We start from the raw sequence: 23,536 nt of genomic DNA on the forward strand, positions 1-23,536 counted from the left end.
AAAAAAACACACACAACCTTAAAAAAGATAAAATGAGTTCAGATGTTAAAAATATTTTGTGAAAATAATAGATAGAGTCAAAACTTTAATCACTTACCCAATTCCAAAAGATCCAAATATTTTGTTATATAGGTATAATTTTTAAGTGTTTTTCCTGATCTCAACCATCTCCCAAACTTTCTTCGAAATTTTGAAGAGGAAGGCAATGGTGGGAAAGAGCCTTGGGAAATCCCTTTTTTTTAACCTCACTAGTGACGCAGTAGGGGTTCCCAACCAGAGATAATCAGCCTTTAGATCCATTGATATAAGTCCCCAAAATGGGCACCCAACGTCACACACCAGTTGGTCGTATCAGATTCTCTCATGGGGAACCTTCTTATTTTAGTCTGGAGCACTAAAATGAAAAGGAAGGACAAAAATAGATGAATGGGGCCCTTGTTTGCAACATAGGGCCTTTGTTTGTCTCTGTGTTTCTGGGGTCAAATTCTACTGTAAGCAATACCTTGCTGCAGTCTCGACTCATATGGTGGGTAACAGAGGGTGCACAACATCACTGAATTCAAAAAGTTGCAATACAAGGTTTTACCACTGGATGGGAAAAGAAGAGGTAGAAGGAAAAACAACACAAAGCACCAATTTTGATGAAAAATTTATCTTGGTAATAGTGTAAAAAATATCTTAGAACACACAAATTGTCAAACCTTTTCAATGTCGTAGTGACCTTTTCTTACCCTCAGACATTTACCACTGAAAGTCATTTTATGTGTCATGGAAAAGGCAATTAAGTTTGTTTGGATAGTTATCACTTGAAGATAACCCTCAAAGCATAAGAATATTAAGTTGAACTCATGACTTGATAAATCCTCTGGACAAACATACACAGAGGAGCAGAAAAGAAACGTCAACATGATGTGGCTGTCACCATGGTCACTTATTAAGACATAAAACATTAAACACTTGGCTGAAAAATGTTTCTGATTCTTTAATCAATGTATTTGTGGAAGCAGCTAAAGGATTATTTGTTTTTTTTTTTTGCAATGAGACAGAGATCTATATCGTGGTCTTTCAAATTGCAAGAAACAAATTGTCAACATCGCCATGAAACCTTATGAGACGTACAAAAGATATTTTTTTTGTTTCATAAGGTTTTGTGTTAAGCAATATCATGTTTGTTGGTTAATTTTACTGCTTGTGATTAATGAGTAACTCAAGCAACCAAAGGGAGAGGGAGTGGAGATGTTCCCATAGAGTAATAAAGGGGTATTTTCTAGATGTCACGGCCCAGGCAGCTTCTTGATTGAGGTGAGAGCTGACTTTTTTCTTTTCTTTTACCATCAAACTGGATTATTGTTGAGGTGGGAAGATGGTGGTAAGTTAGCTTTATTTTACTCAATGTAGTCATGCAGTCATGGATACATCCTTTGCATTTGATTATTTCTTGAGAAGAAAGCAAATAAACAAAAACATGACTAATTTTATTTTTCTCTTGCAGCACATGAAAACTTGGTTTCTGCAGAAGTCCTGAGGTTATTTCTATTAGTTATTGCTGTCATGAAGTCAATTGGAGGCCTAACGCCACTGTTCATCTGTTTGTCTATACTGATCCTAGTGTGTCCTCTAGTTTCAGGTAAGAATAATATTGCATATGGCAGCAAATCTGCTATCTATCTATCTATCTATCTATCTATCTATCTATCTATCTATCTATCTATCTATCTATCTATCTATCTATCTATCTATCTATACTGCAAAAAATTAAAATTTAAGTAAGAAATTTTTTATTTTTGGTGACATTTTGCTAATTGAACAAAACAATTTACATTTAGAATAAGAAAAATCAACTGCAGTCTCTTATTTCAAGTGCATATTATCTTATTTTAAGGGTATAAATGCTCATTATTACTTACATTAAGTAACCAGATAAGGAACAGCTGTAGTTTCTCATGGATTGCCATACGCAAGATTATCTTAATTAGATTTAAAGTCATTGAAAGAACCAGAATTTCTACCAGCAGGAATACAAGGAGAATCAATTAAGATGTATAGTTTAGAAATATATCTAATATGCCTAATCCACACAGAGTACTAGGCTAAGGACATGGAGAACAAAAAAATAAATAATGAGAATCAAGGGTTATTTTTAAGTCCTTCACTACTCTGGCTCTAAAAAACTCTATATAGTGCCAAATAAAGTGTTTTTTTTTAAATCATATATTTTAATTTGACACTAAGCAACATCTGCAGGTATTTTTCCGGATAAAAAACTGGTAGGTTGTGTCAAGCTACATTTTTCTGAAGCCCTCCATCTGTTGTGTTGTAAAAACTGCTTCCACTCTTTAAAAAGTAACTTGTATAGCGCATTACATGCTTTCTGCCTTGGGTGAAATGATGGTAGTAGGGATGGGCTAACACACACTGGTCTTTAGGCCAGCATTGAAGAACCCTGTGATGTCATCTGCTAAGACGGCTTCCAACACAACCCAATCCTGGATAAAGTGGAAGATGATGTGTAGAAATCTTTGGCTGTGTATGATAATTCACATCTTGTTTTTATAAAGGCGTTGATTATTCTGCTTCCTAAGCCAAACATAATTTATTAATCTATTTGCCATTATTTGTCTAATGTGTTACTTCCTTGGTTTGTTACCCACATCTAGCACATTTTTTATGTCAGTTGGCTTATTAGAAATCAGTTTACTGTGAAAGCCACTAACACGTTGCTTATTAATGCATTCATTGCTCTATCCATGGGTCTCTAAACTCTTTTTTCATTATTTTATACATTTGCAGCAATGTATGCTGAGACTAATAACTACAGTTTAGATTATCATCTGTCTTTTCTGTGTCTTTTAAGCAGCCAGCTCTGCATATGCCAGTCTGTGGGGAAAGAAGCTGGAGTTCAAAGGCCCCCAGTGTCTTTGGCAGCTCCGACCAGAAGTGAAGGTTCCAGCTCTGACAGAGCTGAGCATCTGCATCCTTTTAAAACGTACTCTCTCAACAGAGTGGACAGGATTTCTTTATAGATCTAGAGACTCCAAACTGAGAGAGTTGGGACTTGGAGGCAAGGCTGACATCTTGAAAGTTTGGCTTTTTGGAAAACAATACAAAATATATAAGGAACTCGGAACAAAGGAATGGAATTCCATCTGTCTTACATGGTCTGCTGAAAACCAGAGACTGAGGGTTTACTTAAATGGAACCATCCTGAGAGAAGAACCTGTTTTTTCAGTAGATACACACCAGCAACTGGGACAGCATGGCACTCTGACTCTGGGGGTGTCTCATATTATTCGACCTGATGGTGAAGTGCAGCCAGAGAGTGCTACCAACCTGCTTGGTGAGATAGGTCTATTCAGAATGTGGGGGAGAGAATGGAGCGCTGAGGAAGTGAGCAGCCTGGGCTGCGCAGATGGGGACGTGTTGAGATGGGATCTGCAGCAGTGGGAATATGACTGCCCTCCTGTGCCTGTCAACAATCTATACTGCAGTTAGTATTTGCATTTTTTTTTTCTGATATAATTGATGATTTAGGTCTGCAAAGGGATTGGTGTTAAAAGAGTAAAGCTTAGTGAACTTTTTTATTACAGGGCTCTTTAAAGTGACAGGTTAACACAAATTAACTTGAAATGGAGAAAAAAAATTATCTTAAAATAATAATCTCTAATTTGTCTGACTTTACACCTTAGTAATGATGCTTCTAAATTAATGGAGTGAAGAAAGCGATACCTCAACCAAGAAACAATTCTGAATCAATTAGAGATGCAAAACTATTAGCAGAAATGTGATGGCTATCAAATAAAACTGACAAATCTGATAAAGGCATTATTAAGAGAACCACTCGAGAAATCAATATCAAGCCTAGATGAGCTGTAAATATTTATGGTTTAAGTGGGGGAATAAAACATGGCCCACTTGCTAAATCCGGCATTTACTAAAGAGTGACAGTTGTTGTAAGAAATACTATTACAAGCCAATTTTAAAAGAGTCCTCTGCTCAGAATAATAAAAAAATAGAACTTTCTGCAAGACAGGGAAGAAACACAGGAAATGTTTGGAGCAAAATGTCTTCAACTTAAATAAAACATTTTCTTGAACACAGATAAAAAAAACCTCTCTAAAAAGTAAAAACTATTCATTTGATAGGAATATTATTAAGTGTAAAATTTCCTTCATTCAGAGTTACTGTTAGATAGATTAAAAGTCACCAATTTCAGCAGCCCCAGCTCTTTCAAAGCCTCTTCAGTACAGAATAGATGACCAGAGAAGTCAGAACCAATGTGGTGGAGAAAAGGAAGCTTAACTTTTACTCAAGGTTTACCCTTTTTTTTGTTTCTCTTCAAATTTGCTCTTATGTTTACTTATAATACTCTTTCAACTCAAAGCTGAGCAAAATACATTCTTTTTAAGGAAAATGCACTGATCTCTAAAAAAACGAATTCATTTAATTACCCATTTTTAATGTGACGAGCTCATTTGAATGAGCTTCATAAAGATACAAACAGGGATTAAAAAACCGCTCTTGGGGGGCAGAGCTTCGCCTTTTATTAGAAAACAACTATAACTGCAATAGAATGATTATGGTCCAGTCAAATTTCTGACCTGAATCCAACTAAGAGTCTGTGCCAAAGCTTAAAATATAACTATTTACAGATGTTATCCATTCAGTCAAACAGACCTGGAGCAGTTTTGCATAAAACAGTTGGGGGAACAGTTAAGTCTGTGAATAGTGAACTCAAAAGGCTTCCAGTTGAAATTCTAAGTTATTTTAAGAAGTATTTAGAGGGACTGAATACTAATGATTACCAACTATTTCATATTTTAATTTCCTACTTAACAATTGTATTAAATTGGATCTTTGCTAACAGTCACATTGCAATAACCAATGCTATAAGCCAGGAGAATACTCTAGTATGTCGCTGTAATGTGAAAGATGTTCAAGTGGTGTACATTTCTTATGAAAGCCCTGAAATAGTGATTCTATCAATTATTATATTTGACTGATTTTGGTATCAAAGAACATGTTTTCTGAATAACCTTGTTTTGAGGTTCATGGACTCTTTGACTGTGCTAACATGATCTTTTTTCAATTTTTAGGCTGGTCTGAATACAAAGTTCAAATGTGGACATCCATAAGTCCTCCTAGAAACTCTGAAAACTGCTCCCTGCTACTAGAAGAAATCACAAGATACTGGGTACAAACACAACACTTTATTCTGCTTCCTGACTTGCTATGCATATAAAAACTTGTTTTGTTGGGTTCTAAATGTAAATGAATTTAGCAATTTAAAAAAAGCTTTGATACTGATCCCAATTACAGCTATATTGGGAAAAAGGGTGTTAAATATACAATATTAGTTTGTAATACTCAATGGTTCACCAACCTTCTGAAGATTCTAGCTCTAAAGGTGAAAGTCAAATGACTGTTTACAATCTGTTTGGGGCTTTGAGTGTTAAGATCATTATCAAATTAGTTAATATAAAGACCAATGCCCCTCCAAGTATTCTGCACGCCAATGTCAGAAAATCCTCATTTGGTATAACAGCATTAGAGTAAAGATTAATAAATTGAATAAATGAGGAACATTGGGCTTTTGCTTTAATAAATAAATAAACAAACAAACACTTGGGCAAATTTTGAAAGCAGTCCATATTAGCTGTGAAAAAGCATTTCATTAATAAGGATTTGCTTTTTTATTAATGTTAAATACTTCCAATCATACGAATTAGAAGAATAACACAGATAAACAAGTTCAATGTGTTTTTTTGAAATGAAGAAATAATTTTCAACAGAGAAAAGCTGTCCAAACCCTGAAAGTTTAATGTAGGAAAATGATTGCCTTATAAACCAAATAACGGCTTCCACCACCTTTAGCAACCATACTTTATGCATAGTTGGGGTATTGGGTCTTTTACTGTACAGTGGAGGAATTATTGCATTAACAACATCTTTTAGGTCACATTGTCACGTAATGGTTTAAGCCTCGACTGTGACTTTTGGATAGAGTTATTCTTGGGTGGATTTACTGTCTTGTTGAATGATTTCAATCTGTTTCCAGGCTTAATATCAGAGACTGAGGACTTGAAATTCTCTTTTTCTGATTTAGAGCTCTAATCCTGGTTTCTTTAGTTAAAACAAATCCTCCTAAGGTAGTAAAACAGATGCAGACACTACCAAAGTTGTGTTTGACTGTCAGTATTCAATGCTTTCATAAATGCTATGTTATCTTTACACTAAAAGTATCATATGAAAAATGTCAGAGGGAAATTTGTGTTTTTTTTGGAATACTTTAGGCTCGGTCGGTCACTATTGGGATGGTTCACTACTCTGTGTTTTTTCATTTTACCTTTTTTGACAGTTAATTGGAGCCTTAAAGCCTCATAAATATCTTAGTTGGTCTTTCCACACAGTTCGATTAGCTTTGTTTTAAATATATATATATAAATTTTTTTTTTTTTTACGTGGGGTTTGGATAGTTTTTTTATTAATGAATGAAATCGACATTTGAAAGCTGTACTTTGTATCTACTCTGGTTATGTTTGTCTAAGGATAAAGCTGTTTGTAATTTGAAAGAATGTAGGTGTAACATAAGAAATTTGACAGGTGGCATGTGGCAGCACTGATGCTCTGATGCACATGTCACAACTTTTCAACATCTCCAACATGTTTTTGATGGTCTGGCCTCACTAAGGATGCAACGCTACAATATCAGACCCATGCAAAGTTGATATTAGAGTTATTTATTTTAAGCAGTATATATTTAACAGTCATTGTAAGATGAGGTGGATAATCAAAAGTGCTAGAGGGCTAAAATACAAAAAAAAAAATGTTGAGTAGCTTACTATGTTTCTGTTTTTCAGCTTGTGAGCATTTTTCCTAACAGCACTTCTGTCCAGGACATTTTTATTTCATCTCAAAGGTAAAATATGTTCTCCTTTCAGTCTGTGTTTAACTAACTGCTGTACTGTAGTAAAAGTACACAGAATCTAGGAGGTTTAATCAAACATTTGGTGTAACTTTACGTTTTTTTTAACGCTATCTATAATTACATAATCAAAATACATTGACATAGTATGTCTTTACGGATGCAGGTGAAATGTACTAAAGAAAAAAGAAATAAAGCAAAAAGCATTTCTGACTTCTCTGTCTCCTCTACAGGCCAACCTGCAATGTACATCAAAAGCAGGTATGCAACTAAATACTACATGCTGATGAAAGAGCACGTAAAAATTCAATTTGCAATGAAAATATTTTATTAATCCCCAAGGAAAATTTAATTTTAAACAGCCAAGAATTCGTCTCACAAAGAAAATACCTTAATACAAAAGTAACTTTTAAATCCAGCTTTAAAAGGTGTAAATTGTTCACGTTTTACAGGATATGGCAGAGAGATCTAACACAACTTGTGAGAAATGGTGAGATTGGATCATGTAAACTAGTCTGAATGATCTGTTGACAAGCTCTAATAATTTCCCTCTTTAGTTTCAGCTGTGAGGTCTATGTGATTGTGGATCCTACAGCTGATGTAAAAAAGGTTCAGACGGACATTAGTGCCTTACTGAGTTCAATCTTCTCTTTCAACTTCCTCACCATAGAGGTTGTTTATGACAGCATCATGGTGCTTCCTTCTGGTGAGTCCTGTATGCTACAATTCACCCATCAAACAGAACTGACAAAGAACAGTAGTAAAGGGGCGGTATTGATTTAAACACATAAAGTAACTACTTTACTTTTTCATTTCTGGTGTAGTACCAGCATTATGTAATATTAAAGCTATATAAAGTGTCAACTTTAGACATGTCTTCATTCTTTTTGTTCCTTTATTGTTTTGCTCTCGGGTTAAACTATCATTAATAAAAGGCTGTATAAAGTATCAGATTAAAACAGATGAGTAATGTCTCCAATGCATTTTTTGTAAAAATCTTTAAATACAACCTTCCATAATTTGGTAATATTTGGTTCGATTAAGTCTCCATTTTTCAGTAATTTTGCCTCATGTGACTGGACCACCACCAACCCTTTCAGCCTCATTAACCACCTCAGGTAAGGTTCTAGATCAAAGGTTCAAATCATAAAACAAGTGTATTGCAAGGAATTGCAATAAAAGTATTCATTTTCTTTACAGAAAAAGGTCTAACAAGGAGTCCCCAACCGCAGCCTGTCAACAAGTCAACAACAGGAGGACCTTTAGATCGCACCGTCGCATTGGGTTAGTCCTCTAGAAACCAGATTTATATATAGATTGTAAAAAGATCATTAAAAGGCAGAGTATTAGGGCACATGGATCATTTTAGCATTATTTAGGCTTGTGTTGAACTTTAGCTTATTTGAGCGAATGGATAAAGATGCTAATGAAAACTGCAGCAAGCTTAAGGACGCGAGATTTTAACAACTTTCCCAGTACTCCATCCGGTTCTTTGGCTTTGCTAATGTTGACATCACGCATGGCGTCCAGTATTTTACTCACCGTTACCATACAAAAAGGCTTTACACAAGATAGAAACTAATTTTAGAAGTTGAATATGGACAACTTGACTTCAGTGAAAGGTCACCAGCAGCCTTTACTACTTAGATCCTTCTTTACTATAGGTATATAATTCAACACAAAATGCTTTTGAGAAAAGTGGTAGATGTTTTAGCAATATGTGTAAATTACATGTTTTGGGGAATTTATGAAAATATAAGTTGGAGGATGGGTGTTACGGTTGCTGCCATAAAACTAACACTTTGTCTTCACTGGATCATTGTCCAAAGTAAAGGTGCATAACAGCTGGTAAAATGAACTCTGAAATAGCTTGTCAGACAAAACAAGTATTCTCTAAATGGTGTCCTATAAGAAACACAACTGGTGACAGTTAGTATAACACAGGATTTGATGAGGGGCACATACAGTAAGTTGCAGTACAATGTATAATAGAACTTGTCTGCTTACTCTCCATGAATCCCTTTTGCAGTCATGCCAGACCAGTTTTTCCGGGTTAATCTGACCTTATGCATTAGAGGGAGCCTTTTAAGACCAAAAGACTTCATTGAGAACTGGGTAAGATCTTGAAATGATCTCTCTAAAATCATATTTCCAAAACCATTTACATTGTCCTTCTTTCCTTAAAGCTAAAGCATCAGCTTGAGACCAATGGCACAATGACAGTGGTGAATCTTATTATAAAGGACAGTTCTAGTAGGTGTGTTTTTATTATTTTGTCTTTATGTATATTTGGTGCTATATCATAGTCATTAACACTTTTAATTCAATTCTGGCTTTAACTGTTCTATGAATTACAGAAGCATGAAAGAATATACTAATTTGATGGTAAGTATTCACTTCAGTTTAGTACCAAAACAAACCACATCATCAAAAAAAAAAAAAAATCAGTCTAAATGAAGCTTAAATATCTGCTTTCCTGTATTCCAGACTTCCTACACTGAAGAGGAACAGTATGTGACTATAAGTAAAATATTATGTTAGTTTATTGTTTAGTCCTATGTCCTTCATTTTAATTTATCTTATCTGTAGGTACAACTGCGCCTTCCATGTTCGGGAGTTTCGCAAAAGCAATGTGGCTGATGTTGAGTCCATTATTTATTTTGCCTTGATATCAAAATATGGAAATGCTTCTTTTGAAATTCAGACAAAGAATGTATCCATCAAACACATAGGTAAGCTGTTTTTAACACAATCCATTTAAACCGTAAACATCTCCACGCAAGCTTAATTTTGACACATTACAACAGCAAACCTATCTTATTGCCATTTTCTGTAAGAGACCAACACGATGATATTTATAATTTTATAAATTTTTTTAGCTCTACTGAGACAATATTGTAGAACCACCTTTCATTGCTGCACGTCTTCTGAGCAATAACTAATAGTTTTGCCAAGTTTTTCCCAGCTCTTCCTTGGAAAATTCTACTAAAAGCTGATTCAGGACTTAATTCAGGACTTAATTCAAGTTTGGGATTTTGACTAGACTATTATTGCAGATGGATATGCTTTCATCCAAAGCTTCACATAGTTTATCTGTTTTTGTTATTAAGGATCAGGGCAGTCCAATGGACTAAATATACCAATTGGTCATTGGCACAAGCATCCTTTTAACATCTCTAAGAGTTCATTGCTCTCTGAAAAAGAATGTACAAAATTGGTTTCATCCGGTTAAACCATCCCCATTTACATGCCTGGCTGTGTGCTTCCTGGACGGGAACACCTTTTACAGCTTCTTTTTGTATCTCTGCTTCAGTCTCCTTGAACCCCAGTCGGCCTCGGCAGATGGCCGCTCACACTGAGCCTGGTTCTGCTGGAGGTTTGTTCCTGTTAAAGGGAGTTTTTCCTCTCCACTCTCGCTACAAGCATGCTTAGTGTGAAGGATTGCATTCGAGTCAATGAGTCGATGCAATCAACTGGTTTTCCTTAGATAGAAAACTTTGAATCACTGTATGATCTGGTGAACTGTACAGTGCCTAGAGATGACTTGTTGTGAATTGTGCTACATGTATATAAATAAACTGAATTGAATTGAATAGTACTGCATAGCTTATGGCGAGCACATGGCTGTCATTTAACAATGACTCTGTCCAGGTGCACTTAAAAAAAGAAACAAAAATCAAAGTTTGTGAAGAAGTCTTGTAGGTCCCTAGTGAAATTTTTTTTCAACTGAGCTGTGGATCTGTGGTGCTCCTCCAGGGTAACCTTTACTGTTGATTAATAATCAGCTTGTAATTTCAAGTGGATGGTCACGTTATTTTAGTTTAATAATTGTGCCATGTCTTTTCCATATTTTAGAGCAATGAATCTAACAGCTCTCTGACTATTGATTATTCATTTTATAACCTAATCATGCTTTTATTTTCTCCACATCTCATCTCAGACATGCTGCCTCATCTTTGTAGTCCTCAGGGTGTTATCCGTTCCTTTGAGCCGCTCACTGAACAGCTATACTGTAAAATTTAAGCTACTGTTTACACAGATGGACTTTTAAAGACATTTGCTTACAGTGGAGTTTGTTTTAGAAGTATGGAAATAAAATTCATGGAATATACTGTAAATGGAAATTATCCTTTTCAGATTTTTATTTGTAAAATATATATAAAAACAGAAAATTGTTTTCCTTAAAATTCACAATTATCCACTACTTTATGTTGCTTTTGCTCCTAAAACCGAAATGAAATATCTACATTTGAAGTTTTTTTACAGTAACGTGTCAAAATATAAGGAGTTGGAATGAAATTACATAATTAAAGGCAACCTATAAACATGCTGCATAATCCTTTCGTTATTATTTTTTGTCTTTCAGAGCCAAAAAACTGTTTAAAACAGGACATTTCATCTATTTATGGGCAATACAATTGGCCGGAAACATTTCCACAAGACATTGCAGAGATGGGATGTATCAAACCAGTTTCAAATAGAGCCTACAGACTTTGGTAAGAAGTCTGTTTTTTCATTCCAACTTCAACCAGTCTTTGCAGCAAAGGGACGATGCTAGGGGTTTAAGATTTTACCATGTTGTGCAAAACCCTATACTACAAGAATGGAAAAAATATTTTTTATTTGATGTATTACAAATTATTATCAAATATATTTTAAACAAGACATGCAGCTTTTTTAAAGCCTCAAATCATTAGAGATGTTGTTTTTGTAGCTCTCTTTCTATCTTTTACAAAAGCTGATCATAATAATATGTTTGCTATGTTTTCACTGAGACCTAATGGCAAAAACCCGAACCTGTCACATAATGAACAATATGACTCAAACTACCCTCAGAGACTTAACTCTAATTATGTAATTCAGCTCAATCTTTGCCATCCTGCAGCCTGAACAGGAAATTGATTCAATACACGTGCATTATTGCTGTAATGAAAGGCTTTTCACTATCTACAATATTACTGTATAATAATCAGTTTTATATGGTCTGTCAATAGATGGTTGATGCGTATTGAGCTAATGATCAGCAGCTGTATATTATGGATACTACTGCTTTTAATTTGTACAACTTAATTGTCTTTTTTATTTTTTTTTTAGTAAACTAGACATTAAATCTGACACAACCAACTGGGCTTATCCTGATATGAAATACTGTGATAAGGTCGTAACTATATCAGAGATCAGCAACATTACAGTCACACCTGGTAAGAGGATCAATCAGCTACACATACATCTCTTTCTATACATGGCATTACTTATACAAATGATAAATATGAATGATTCTTAGGTAATGCAGCTGAGGTTGTGGACATCATTCAGGACGCTGTCGATGCTCAGCTCAGTAATAAGCCGGGGCTGTCTTTCTCAGAGTTGGGATCGGTGATGGAAAAGCTAAGTGAAGTGGTTGATGTAAGCATCATTGAGACTATAGTTGGGAATCGTATTGTCCACATTGTGGCCAATATCCTGCTTTCTGAAACTGATATAACACCAGTGGCTGACATGTAAGAGAAAAGTTACAGACTCAATGAATTCAAATAAAACTCTGTATTTAACTTATATTTTACTTTGCTAATTTTCCTTTTTTTCCTCTGTGAAAGTTTCCTTGATCTGACAGACCAGATGGGTAACAATATGGAATTCAGTGGGGAATATGCAAACATCAAGGCTCATGCACTTGCTTTTTCCATGATCAATGTCGATCCAGAAGAGTTTAACGGTCTCACATTTAGTGTGTCCCTCTCATCTACAATGAACCCTGAGGTAAAGTGGTAACGTAGGACATCTCTCTTACATTTTGATGGTACACAACACTACAGGACTGCAGCATAATGCTGTGGTATGATCGTTAAATTAGATAATCATCCCCCATTCCTTCTTCAAAAAACTGATGCTGCATGTAATCTTCTCATATGCCCAACATGCGTGCCTGGTACCTTGACTTCTTATGACAGCGGATAATAACCTTACAGAATTTACATACTCTGTGCTATGTAGAGATGTTGTCTTCATGGATGAAAATAAACCATTACAGGTTGAGCAACTCAATTTTCTGGCCAACCCATTTAATGATTAAGCAGCTAAGACTTATAGTGTCATTTGAGTAAATTCAGATTTTGAATTTTTTAACGAAAGAATAAAAAAGTATTTATTTTAACAATTAACATGTTTTCACCTTTGTTTAAAAAGACTTACATCAATCTTTATACAGTACATTTAAAGAACTGCAGTTCAGAATAGAAAAGGTCCTAAGGAGGGGACAAAGGCATTTTGAGATACAGCTTGTTTGTAGTAGCTGACAAGCTGCAACACATCTCTACTGTGGAAAAGAGGCAGATAAAGATAGCCTAACAAACATTACAACAGAACTGTAATCTACTCCATCTGATACAGTAGCACAGTGGATTTTACACACACCTCGTACAATAAAATTGCACTTTACTAACATGTCTCTTGTGAAATGAAAAAAACAAACCCTGAAATAATGGATAATACTACTCAAAATATATGGTTAGTAGTGTTTGTATTTGTTTGATAAGTTGGTAGTACTTGTTTGGTAACTGTTGTATGATGGATTGGTGACCTTCAAACATCCAATGTGAGAATGTTCGAGCCAAAGGACTTTACTAAACCAAGGAGGACTTTATTCCAAACAAACCCACTGTGAAACGAAAAATAGAGATCAGAAATCTGGTTAAATCTTTTGATAAAATTTTAAGAATTGCTATTTATTTTTAAACAAAATCTCTTTTATATCCTCCCAGACATGACAACATACAGTATATACACTTTCTGAGGACTCAAGATCTATGTATCAGGAGATATTACAGTGTTAATATGGTCTGAAAAGAAATAGCTGCAGACAATTCCTTAATAAAAACCCTCTCTTTATACAGCCATATGGTCGAGGAGATAATGATAATGAAGTGAATAAAGTGTCACATTTTGGCATCATAAAATAGAAAACGGCAAAAGCTAGTAAAGGAGAAATTTTACTGTATTGATAGAATTTGAAAATCTAAGCTGAAAAGATTTTAAATGTCTGTCTTACTTTTTTTTCCAGGTCTTTGTTAACCAGAGTTTTGTCAACCAATCACATGCAGAGGCACACGCAACGATTTCTTTGCCCACTGAGCTTATCAACTTTTTTCCACATGGAGTCAGAAACACAACAAGGGTGCAGTTTCATTTTTACGGAACACTTGACCTTTTTCAGGTAATTCTTCTAATAAAAAAAATATGCTAGCAGAAATTTGAATTTAAATTAGAATAGCTTTGCTGTCATTATATTACATATACAATTACATATTACATAAAATTAGACCACAGAAGCCTCTTCTATTACACATCAAACTAAAATCAACCATAAAACAAGGTAAGATAAACAAAATAAATAAATCTATTATTGAGACATAGATGATGCAGTTGTAAAGATGAAAGTAGTAGCAGACAAATATTGCAAGGTTTGTTTTAGGAATCAACACTGCATTACATTTGTCATCAAAACATCATGTGGGCATTTAGTGGTATAGTCCAATATATATCTGTCTTACCTGTCAGACCAATGGCCTAACTTGACTGAAGCCATTTCCTCAACCTGGCTTTCACACTTTCCCTGTTGGAGGCAGAAACTGGATGTTCAGGGTCAGGCTTGTTTATCATCCAGGCCAAAGTCACAGAAGTTGTTAAAAACTCCATGATGGAAAGACTATATAAGGGTAGATGTGACTCCCGTGAGTATATCTGGATGTTGTTTGACCGTTGTTATTGACACACCTTTCCATCATCACGGGGCAGCCAGGAACAGTGCCTCTGGACTGGCAGACACTGGGCTGGTGGTTCCCCTTCACAAGAAGGGAAACTCAGGAAGTGAAGAGTTCAGCTGATCATCAAACCTTCTCTTTAAGAGGAGCAGTGTGGTTTTCTTTGCGGCTGTAGAACACTGGACCAACTCTAAGCCCTCTGGAGGGTTCTCAAAGGAGTTTGCCCAACTGGACCACATGTACTTTGTGGACTTGGAAAAGGCATTTGAACATATTCCTCTTGGTGCCCTAAGGGGGCAAATTTAGAAGTATGGAGTTTGTTGCCCTTTACTTGGGGCCATTCAGTCTCTCTACAAGCAGAGATAATGTATGGTCTGCATTTCCAGAATTAAGTTGGACTTTTTTCCAATTCATGCTGAACTGCTAACACTAACAGCATGCACTGGGGTGACTCACAGCTGAGTGTAAAGCAACCAGGATGAAGATCAGCTCCTCCAAGTCCATTTCCATGTTTTTTTACTGAAAAAAAGTGGCTGCCCCTCTTCAGGTTGGACGAGAGTTCATGTTTCAAGTGCAGGACTTCAAGGGGATCCTGGGATCCTGTTCACAAGTGTGCGAAGAATGGTGCAAGAGATCAACAGATGGATCGATGCAGCTGCTGTGGTAATACAGACACTGCAGCGGTCTCTTACGGCAGAGGTCTTCAACGTTTTCTAGGCCAAGGACCCCCGAACTGATGGCGAGATGGAGCGGGGACCCCTAATTATATATATTGTATGAAATTATGTTATATTGGGATTATTAGAGTATTTCTGATTCTGATTCCTGGTTGATGGGACAGGTGTTGTGAATGAAATGGTGCCCAGCTTGAAAGAGCTCCTGTGTGTCGCTGAATGTGTGCATTGTTGACTGAAAGACATCTTCTGCCTACATTTATCTACTACAGTGTGTTTTAAAGACATTGCAATTAGTGGAAACAATTGCAGGGGGGAATATAAAAGAAAATCTAAATCAACTAAATCTTTTGCGACCCCCATGCAGTACCTCTGTGGACCCCCTAGGGGTCGCGGCCCCCCTGTTGAAGACCTCTGTCTTACGGTGAAGAAGGAGCCGAGCCAAAAGGCAAAGCTCTGGATTTTCTTGCCAGTCTACGTTCCTACCCTCACCTACAGCCATGAAAATTGTGTCATGACTGAAAAAACAAAATCCCATATAAAATCCACCAATAATATTTTTTCTCACATAGTGGTTGGGCACTCTCTTAGAGATAGGATCAGAAGCTCAGCAATCTGGTAGAGTCTTGCTTCTTCTCCACTTTGAGAGGAGTCAGTTGAGGTGGCTCAAACATCAGTCAGACGTCCCCTGGACACCTCCCCCGGGAGGTGTTGATACATGTCTCAGTGAGATGAGGCCCAGGGGATGACCCTGGACATGCTTGGGGGAATGTGTCTCTCGGATGGCTTTGGAATGGCCTCCCTCAGAGGAACTGGAAGAGTGTCTGAGCAAAGGGAAGTGTGGGCGGCTCCGCTGAGACTGCTGTTCCCGCAACTCAGTCCTGGATAAAGGAAAAGCGATTAGAATAAGTACAAATAAACGGATAATTCACGAAAGAAGGAAACGTATATTTTAAATTAAAAAGCAAAAAGTGATAGAAGTAAGGTGATCACATTCCATATGTTCTAAATTTACTGAAATAGAAATTGCAACTTTAGAAAGAAAATAATGACTCTATAGATATCTAAAATGTTTAATTTAATTGCTTCTCTAGCTAAGTGTATTCAATTTTTGAGGTTGCTCAGTAACCTTTTTGCTTTATAGTACTTTTTTACACATATAAGAAGATATGTGTTTTTTGCTGTCTTTAGAAAGAGATATCTGTTTTTTTTATTAATATTTTAATTGTTAAATCTGTGCTTGCCACACAGGCAAAGAAAAAGAAGCATAGTTTGAAGTGCTTTCAAAACAAAATGGTTAAATTTGAATGTTATTTGTACCTACTGTAGTATATTTGTAATATGAATAAAGAAAGTAAATTTGTAAAGGATGTTTTATAATGGTAGCTTTACTAGCCACTATTGTGTTGTCATTTACAGGATCCATATTTAAACAATGAAACCACCAGGAATATGACATTAAACTCTTTTGTAGTATCTGCCAGTGTTAATAACAGCCAAGTCATCAACCTAAAGGAAAGAGTGGTGGTGACCCTCAAACATAAAACACCCAAAATGGTATAAACATTTCTTTTTCATTTTACATCAAATCTTTTCACTGTTTGTTCTGCATGATGAATATTTCCCTGTTTGTAGACAGAGGACGAAGTGCAATGTATGTTCTGGGATTTCCAGAAGTACGGTGAGTTGATCTTTGATTATTATTCTCAGTGTGTACAGTTGGACTTACCGTAACTGAACCTTGTTAGGGAACAAACATGATTCATAAAGTGTTTTACTCATAGGAGGCTGAGTTGACAGAAAGGTTTTTTTGTTTTTTTTTAAAAGGACGTAAATGTATTCTTTTGCTTGTTTGTGTGTATTTTCAGATGGCCATGGTGGTTGGAATAACAGTGGCTGTGAAACCCTGAGTGAATCTGCTTACTGGACCAGCTGTCTTTGTGATCACCTCACACATTTTGCTGTCCTGCTGGTGAGTCACTGCTGAGCATCCTTAGAATAAACCCATGAACCTAAACTTAGATATTACAATGCAAATCCTTATTTTATTTTTACCTTAAAAAATTCAGCTGGACATCTCGCCTAAGCTTCCTGTAGTCTATGCAGGAGAAACCAGATATATACTTCCAAAGTCAACATTTTCAAACTTTATTCGATTTAAAAAGAACATAGATTAGATTTACTTTTACTTTTCAGTTGAATGAAAAGTAAAATTAAATCAACCGGAAAATTAGAAAAACTAACTGTTGAACTCCACAAGTCTGGTTCTACATGGGTACTTTTACCTGATGCTGGAAGGTGCCATGTAAATCTGTTCAAACCACTGACAATATTTTAAAAAAAAAACAAGGCAGTGTGCAGCCATGATCCGTTTCACAAAGTTTTGTGCCCAGGTGATGATTTGGCTTTTGTTGGAAATATCCATTTTAACCCAGAACAAAACCAAATTAATTTCAGAAGTCACTGGCTGAAGCTGATAGGAGAATTCTTTCCAAGTAAAACAGATTCTGTTATGAAGAAGAAACTGAAAAAAAGCCAGATTTCAGTTTGCAAATGCACTCAGGTACAAAGACTGTTGCATTTAGAGACATATAATGTGACCAAATGGACGTGTTGTACCTACAATGGGGGGCAGTATTTTCTAAGATATCCTACATGTGGGGACTTACAGGTCCATATGGGGACATTCAACTGGTCCCCATATGGTAAAGTTCTGTCCTTTCAGGATGAGGTTAGGGTTGTGGTTAGGGTAAGGTAGGGTTGGGGTTAGGTTTAGTTATATGTTAGGTTAGGGTTAGAGTAACATTCAGGCCATATAAAATGAATGCAAGTCTAGTCGTACGGTGTACCTGTCTAGTTACTGTGAGGACCATTTTCCATCAATCCTACCACATAGTGGAGACTGACTAAGAAGAAGAAGAATGAGGACCAATTTCAGTTTTTAACCTTCGGAGTAAGGGCATTTTTAAAAAGTGAGGAGATGTTGACAGATTTTTTTTGCAAAGTAGTAATCAAGGCTTGTTTTGACAACAGGTGACCACTTTTGTTTTCATTTTATTGTCCACTTGATGGCACAGTAGAGCTGTTGAAGCATCTTGACATCTTGGCTTAGGAGTCAAGGAATTGAAAGGAGGGGCTTAGGGCTTCTAGAGGCTTCATCTCTCCATCCCTTAGTGCAGTGGTTCCCAAACTTTTTGTGCCCAAGGCACACCAAAGGACAAGTAAAAATCTCAAGGCACACTTATTGTGCTAAAGAGCATTTAAAACCTGTGTCATCCATCGTGTTTAGCAGAATATTTGTTATAATTATGTACTAATTCAAAATAAATTGTGACAAGACAACAATATTACTCATTAAAATATTTATTAACAAAATATTCCAAAATTTAATTTGAAACTTCATCAAAATAGGCTTCATCAAAGCAGCCACACGCCTATTTAAATCATGGTTCAGAAAATTAAAAACGAAGCAAAGAAAACTCAGCAAAAATTAAGCACAAAGAACTGTCAATGCAAGGAAGCTGCACTGTCCATTGTCCTGAACTACAAATAATAAATGTAACATTTTTTTTTATCAGCATTGAAACGTGTGCTGTTGTAAATATTTTGTCTGCTTACAAATTAGTGAGACACGTGTGCCTGTCGGTGCGAACAGATTTTTTTAATCCTTGGTGGCACTGAGGAGAGGGCCACACGCAAGTCCTGTTCAACAGAGAGCCGTAACCTCCTGTTGTTCTTCATGTAGACCAGAGTAGAGAACGCCACCTCACACAGGTAAGTAGTGGGGAAAAGAAGAAGTTGCTCAATTGCGTGGCGTGAGATGTTTGGGTATTCTGATGCAGAAGCCAACCAAAACTGATCCAGTGGGAGCTCACTAAATTTGAGTATTAATGTGCGGTCCGCACGGAGCTCTGCGCACTCCTCTCTTTCTTTCATTGTCAGTTTTTCTGTTGAAGATTCCTGGTTGAATGGGTCTCGGATCCAGTCGTAATCAGCAACATGTGGAAAGTAGTGCTCAAACCTCTCTTTTAAGCTCTTAAGGTGTTCGGCATATAATGCGTGCTCCTTTGCTGCCTGCGGCGCAGCTGATGCCAGCGGGAACATGTCCATCGTGCCCTGTTCCAAAGCCTTGCGCCACAGGATGATAATTCCTACCTGCGCATCTCCGTGGTCAGGGAGTTCTCCTTGAGGTTTTTTTTTCTTTTTAGATTATTTTAATGTAGTTTGCCTCTGTTTTGTGAAAATGAATGCAAAAAAAGTAGTGATATGACCGTATAGGCTTTTTATTTTTCTGTTATTATATTGTAATAACCATACATGGTTGTCACAAAATTCCACAGCACACCCGCACTTTACTCATGGCACACCAGTGTGCCGCGGCACACCATTAGGGAACCACTGCCTTAGTGAATATCTAGATTTTACCTTTATTATATATTAAGACAGAAAATTGCAGTGAAATAAAAATTTTTTTCATGTTTGTGTTTTTCAGGATGTAACCAGAAGCCCCCTCAGTGATACTTATACAGAGGTTCTCACAGTGATCTCATACCTTGGTTGTGGTATCTCCGGATTCTTTCTAGGAATAACTTTACTCACCTACCTTATTCTTGAGTAAGTCTAAATTTCAACTTCTGCATATTTTTAGCTAAAAATACCATTCAAATTTTAAGACTTTTCAGCATCCTTCAGCTATTAATGTTTAACTGAGCTTTTTGCTATCTTTTACAGTTGTGCTTCAGTGAAGCTTCAAACCTTTCAAGATTTTTTAAAGATTTTTGGTTTTGTAATGGAAGTCAATGTGGGAATCTTTGTGCTCCTAGACTGGGCCACTCTAGCGCTTTCAAACATTTTACTTTTGGCAAACAACTTCTGCTTACTCACTAAATGTTTAAACTACTATTATACATCAAAACGTAGATATTTTTGTCAGGATACAGGAAATGGTGTGGGATTTACACTTTTCTTACACTTTGGCTTAGACCAGCATGAAGTCCAAACTCCCTCAGTAGAAATCCATTGGGAGAGTTTTCAAAAATCACAAACGAAAATCCAAAATGACACATATTTTTGCATCCCCGCCTCTTCTCCACTATTTAATGAAAAAACATGAAACTTTGCATCGAAAATCTTCTGACCCTTCTAGCACTCAAATTTAAATATTTTTTCAGTATTATTTATGGTTTAGCTGTTTTATCTGATTTGTTAAGGCACATGAAGACGTTGATCATGAGAAAAAGCCTTAGATTGAAATCTTTCAAAACAAACATTTTTACTTTGTCCCTGTGGCCACATAGTTTTTAATCTTTTATCCATTTTTCAAATTTTGCCAATTTCCTTCTTTTTTTTTTACATATTTCTCTGTCTTTTCAAAAACATTTTGAAGAAAAACAGCCCTAAAGCTTGTTTTCCCAATCCGTCATAAATTAAACGGTGAATTAAACAGTTTTCAAAAAACAAACAAGCAAAAAAAAAAACAGAACTTCTTTCTCATATTTTATTGGCTCCAACTAATGGCTTAACATCTGCAGTTTGAATGTTATGGAAATAGTTATCTATGCAACCCAAAGAGACTGACTCTGTGTTTCTCGTACAGGAAGCTGCGTCAGGACTATCCATCAAAGATTCTTATCAACCTGTCCACTGCACTGCTGGGTTTGAACATTTTCTTTCTTGTTGACCCTTGGCTTTCATCCTTCTCCAACTACGGTCTGTGTATCGCAGCAGCTGCTTTCCTCCATTATTTCCTCTTGGCCTCTTGCACCTGGATGGGCCTGGAAGCTGTTCACATGTACATTGCACTGGTGAAGGTGTTCAACATCTATATGCCCTTCTATATATTGAGACTATGCATTATTGGATGGGGTAAGAAAGACCCTAATATAAACCTTTACTATTTTAAAAATGTAAAGTTTGTTCAATGTTTTATTCATTTTTTGCAACATTTCACTTCAGTCTGCATATTGGATAAAACAATGTTCATTACGATAAACCACATGTCTCCTAAAAAAACAACAAATTTAGTAAATTACTTCAAAGAACCTAAATGAAGAAATGGTTCAAACCTTTTTCTTCTACATTTATTATGAGTTCACTATCTGTTTTCGTAAAACGAAAGAATATAAAGTAATTCTCAAACTCTGTCTGATCTTACATTCCTAACCGGAGTCAAATCCCTTAAACAATGCAGATTTAAAGAGATAGAAATTAAAAAAATGATTTTTTGATCTGTTCTAAGAATCATCTATTATCCAAAGCAACTTCAGTTAACTAATAAAATACCAATGTCTGACGGAAGATAAAGTGATAATAGAGACATTGTAATGATGGGTAAATAAAAAAATGTTCTATTGTTTTTGTAGAAGGATAATAAATAAAAAATCCGGATTTTTTTATATGAAATTCAAGTACAAATTTTAAACACCTGCACAATTAACTTTTTCATTTAGTCGTTACCTTCTATGAAAACATCTGACTGTATGAGTTTTCTATAAAAAGCGTTTTAAAACATCTACAGCCGAAAACAAAGTGCTGAACACAGCTGAAAATAATGAAAAAATATTGAAAAAAATAATAAATAAAATACAGCATGACAAAATAAATAAATAAATAAGGCAATAATATGAATTTGTTTAAATTAAATAAACAACACCACAACAACTATGTTCTATATAAGAGAGTATCATATTTTCTATATTTTGTCCTCCACAGGTGTTCCTTTGCTGATAGTCAGTCTGGTGCTTGCTATTGATAAAGATGCTTATGGTAGCTCAACACCTGAACTAGTAGGTGTGGCACTTCAATCCAGTGAAAAGTTGTGAGTACAGCAGCAAGGCACTAACATAAAGAATTTGTGAGGATATTTAGGGAAAACTGAAAATAAACACCTCTTTTCCTTCTTTTCTGCTCCCTCAGTTGCTGGCTTCAGAAGAAAGTTTTCTACAATGTCACAGTGGTAGGATTTATTCTCCTCATCTTCTTGGGCAACATAACCGTGTTCATTTTGGTTGTGATCCAGATTAAAAAAATGAGGGCCAACAATCCGTCAGCCAACAGCCGCACCGCTGTACAGGACTTGGGAGTGCTTGTTGGTCTGACCGTGCTGCTGGGCCTGACTTGGTCAGTGGGCTTCCTCTCATTCGGGCCTGGACGGGGGGTCGTGTTGTGCTTGTTTGCCATACTTAATTCTTTTCAAGGTGAATTGATCTGTCTCATTTTACTACCATGACTTTTGTATGTGTTTTTTTGCATAATTATAAAGTTTTTTTTTTGTTTGTTTTTGTTTTTACATTCAGGGTTTTTTGTTTTTCTGTTTCACTGTTTGATGAAGGAAAATGTGAGGAAACAGTGGAGGATTTATTTGTGCTGTCGACGTTTCAGGATCATTGAAAGCTTAGGTATGTTGATTTCTACCTTGCATTAAATAAACACAAGAATAATGTGTTTTCAGTGATTATTATTCCCTTTTTATTCTACCATGCAGAATGGACTCGCTCTGTAACGGTGGGCCGCCGTAACAAAAAGCGCAATCTTGTCAACTCTGACTCCCTTCCCTCAGATAACAGCTCCTCCATCAGATCCAACAACTCCACCTAACAATCCACAACACACTCACACCGCTAGGTGGCAGTAATGATTATTTTAATGAGTACCGAGATTCATTGATAGGACACAAATTCCAAAAATAGCCTTTTTTTCCTTTTGTAATAAACAATGAGAGATCACAAAAAAGACCTTTTTAGGTTTCAGGTGTTTTCACATGGGACAAGCATTGTTATAAACAGCATGGTCAGTTATAAGGAACTGAAAATCCTTTATATCAAAAGTCCAGTTATTGTAATGCTTTGATGCACAAAGAGTTTTTATTGTCACATACATCAAAATTATTTTATATTCTAATAAAAATGCTGCCCCTGCTTTCTTTAACTCTTTGTTTGTTTAACTCTTTTTTCTTTAAGTGTCACAAATTTTGACCTTGAAGTGACCTATCAATCTTGATTTACCTTTATTTAAACTAATAAGCTGATGAGAATCAGAGTCTGGACTTTTTTGTTTTGCCTGTATTTGTGTTTTATTGTAGACAAATTGTAGCAATGTAATGTAAATAACTAAACACAGTGAGTGCATAGGAATAATAACATTTATAAGATATCTTCTGTATAATTTATTGTTGAAATAAA

At 35.9% G+C, this 23,536-nt stretch overlaps 1 protein-coding gene across 1 annotated transcript; it reads left to right on the top strand.

Annotated features, from left to right (window-relative positions):
• Positions 1-1,237: 1,237 nt before the first annotated feature.
• On the top strand, positions 1,238-23,536 carry adgrg4a (adhesion G protein-coupled receptor G4a). The gene is made up of 29 exons (XM_038289514.1): positions 1,238-1,369; positions 1,493-1,627; positions 2,855-3,487; positions 5,094-5,191; positions 6,858-6,916; positions 7,156-7,183; positions 7,375-7,412; positions 7,480-7,628; positions 7,981-8,040; positions 8,123-8,206; positions 8,952-9,037; positions 9,109-9,179; positions 9,280-9,307; positions 9,410-9,432; positions 9,512-9,654; positions 11,289-11,418; positions 12,017-12,123; positions 12,207-12,423; positions 12,520-12,682; positions 13,983-14,135; positions 16,776-16,913; positions 16,992-17,037; positions 17,225-17,328; positions 19,849-19,970; positions 20,953-21,221; positions 22,068-22,173; positions 22,272-22,552; positions 22,652-22,753; positions 22,840-23,536. Exons 2-29 carry the CDS (start codon positions 1,552-1,554, stop codon positions 22,950-22,952), a joined length of 3,627 nt encoding a protein of 1,208 aa, XP_038145442.1. The 5' UTR covers positions 1,238-1,369; positions 1,493-1,551; the 3' UTR covers positions 22,953-23,536.

This window comes from Cyprinodon tularosa, unplaced genomic scaffold, assembly GCF_016077235.1.
Source record: "Cyprinodon tularosa strain WSP-4 unplaced genomic scaffold, ASM1607723v1 ctg27, whole genome shotgun sequence".
NCBI classification, from domain to species: Eukaryota; Metazoa; Chordata; class Actinopteri; order Cyprinodontiformes; family Cyprinodontidae; genus Cyprinodon; species Cyprinodon tularosa.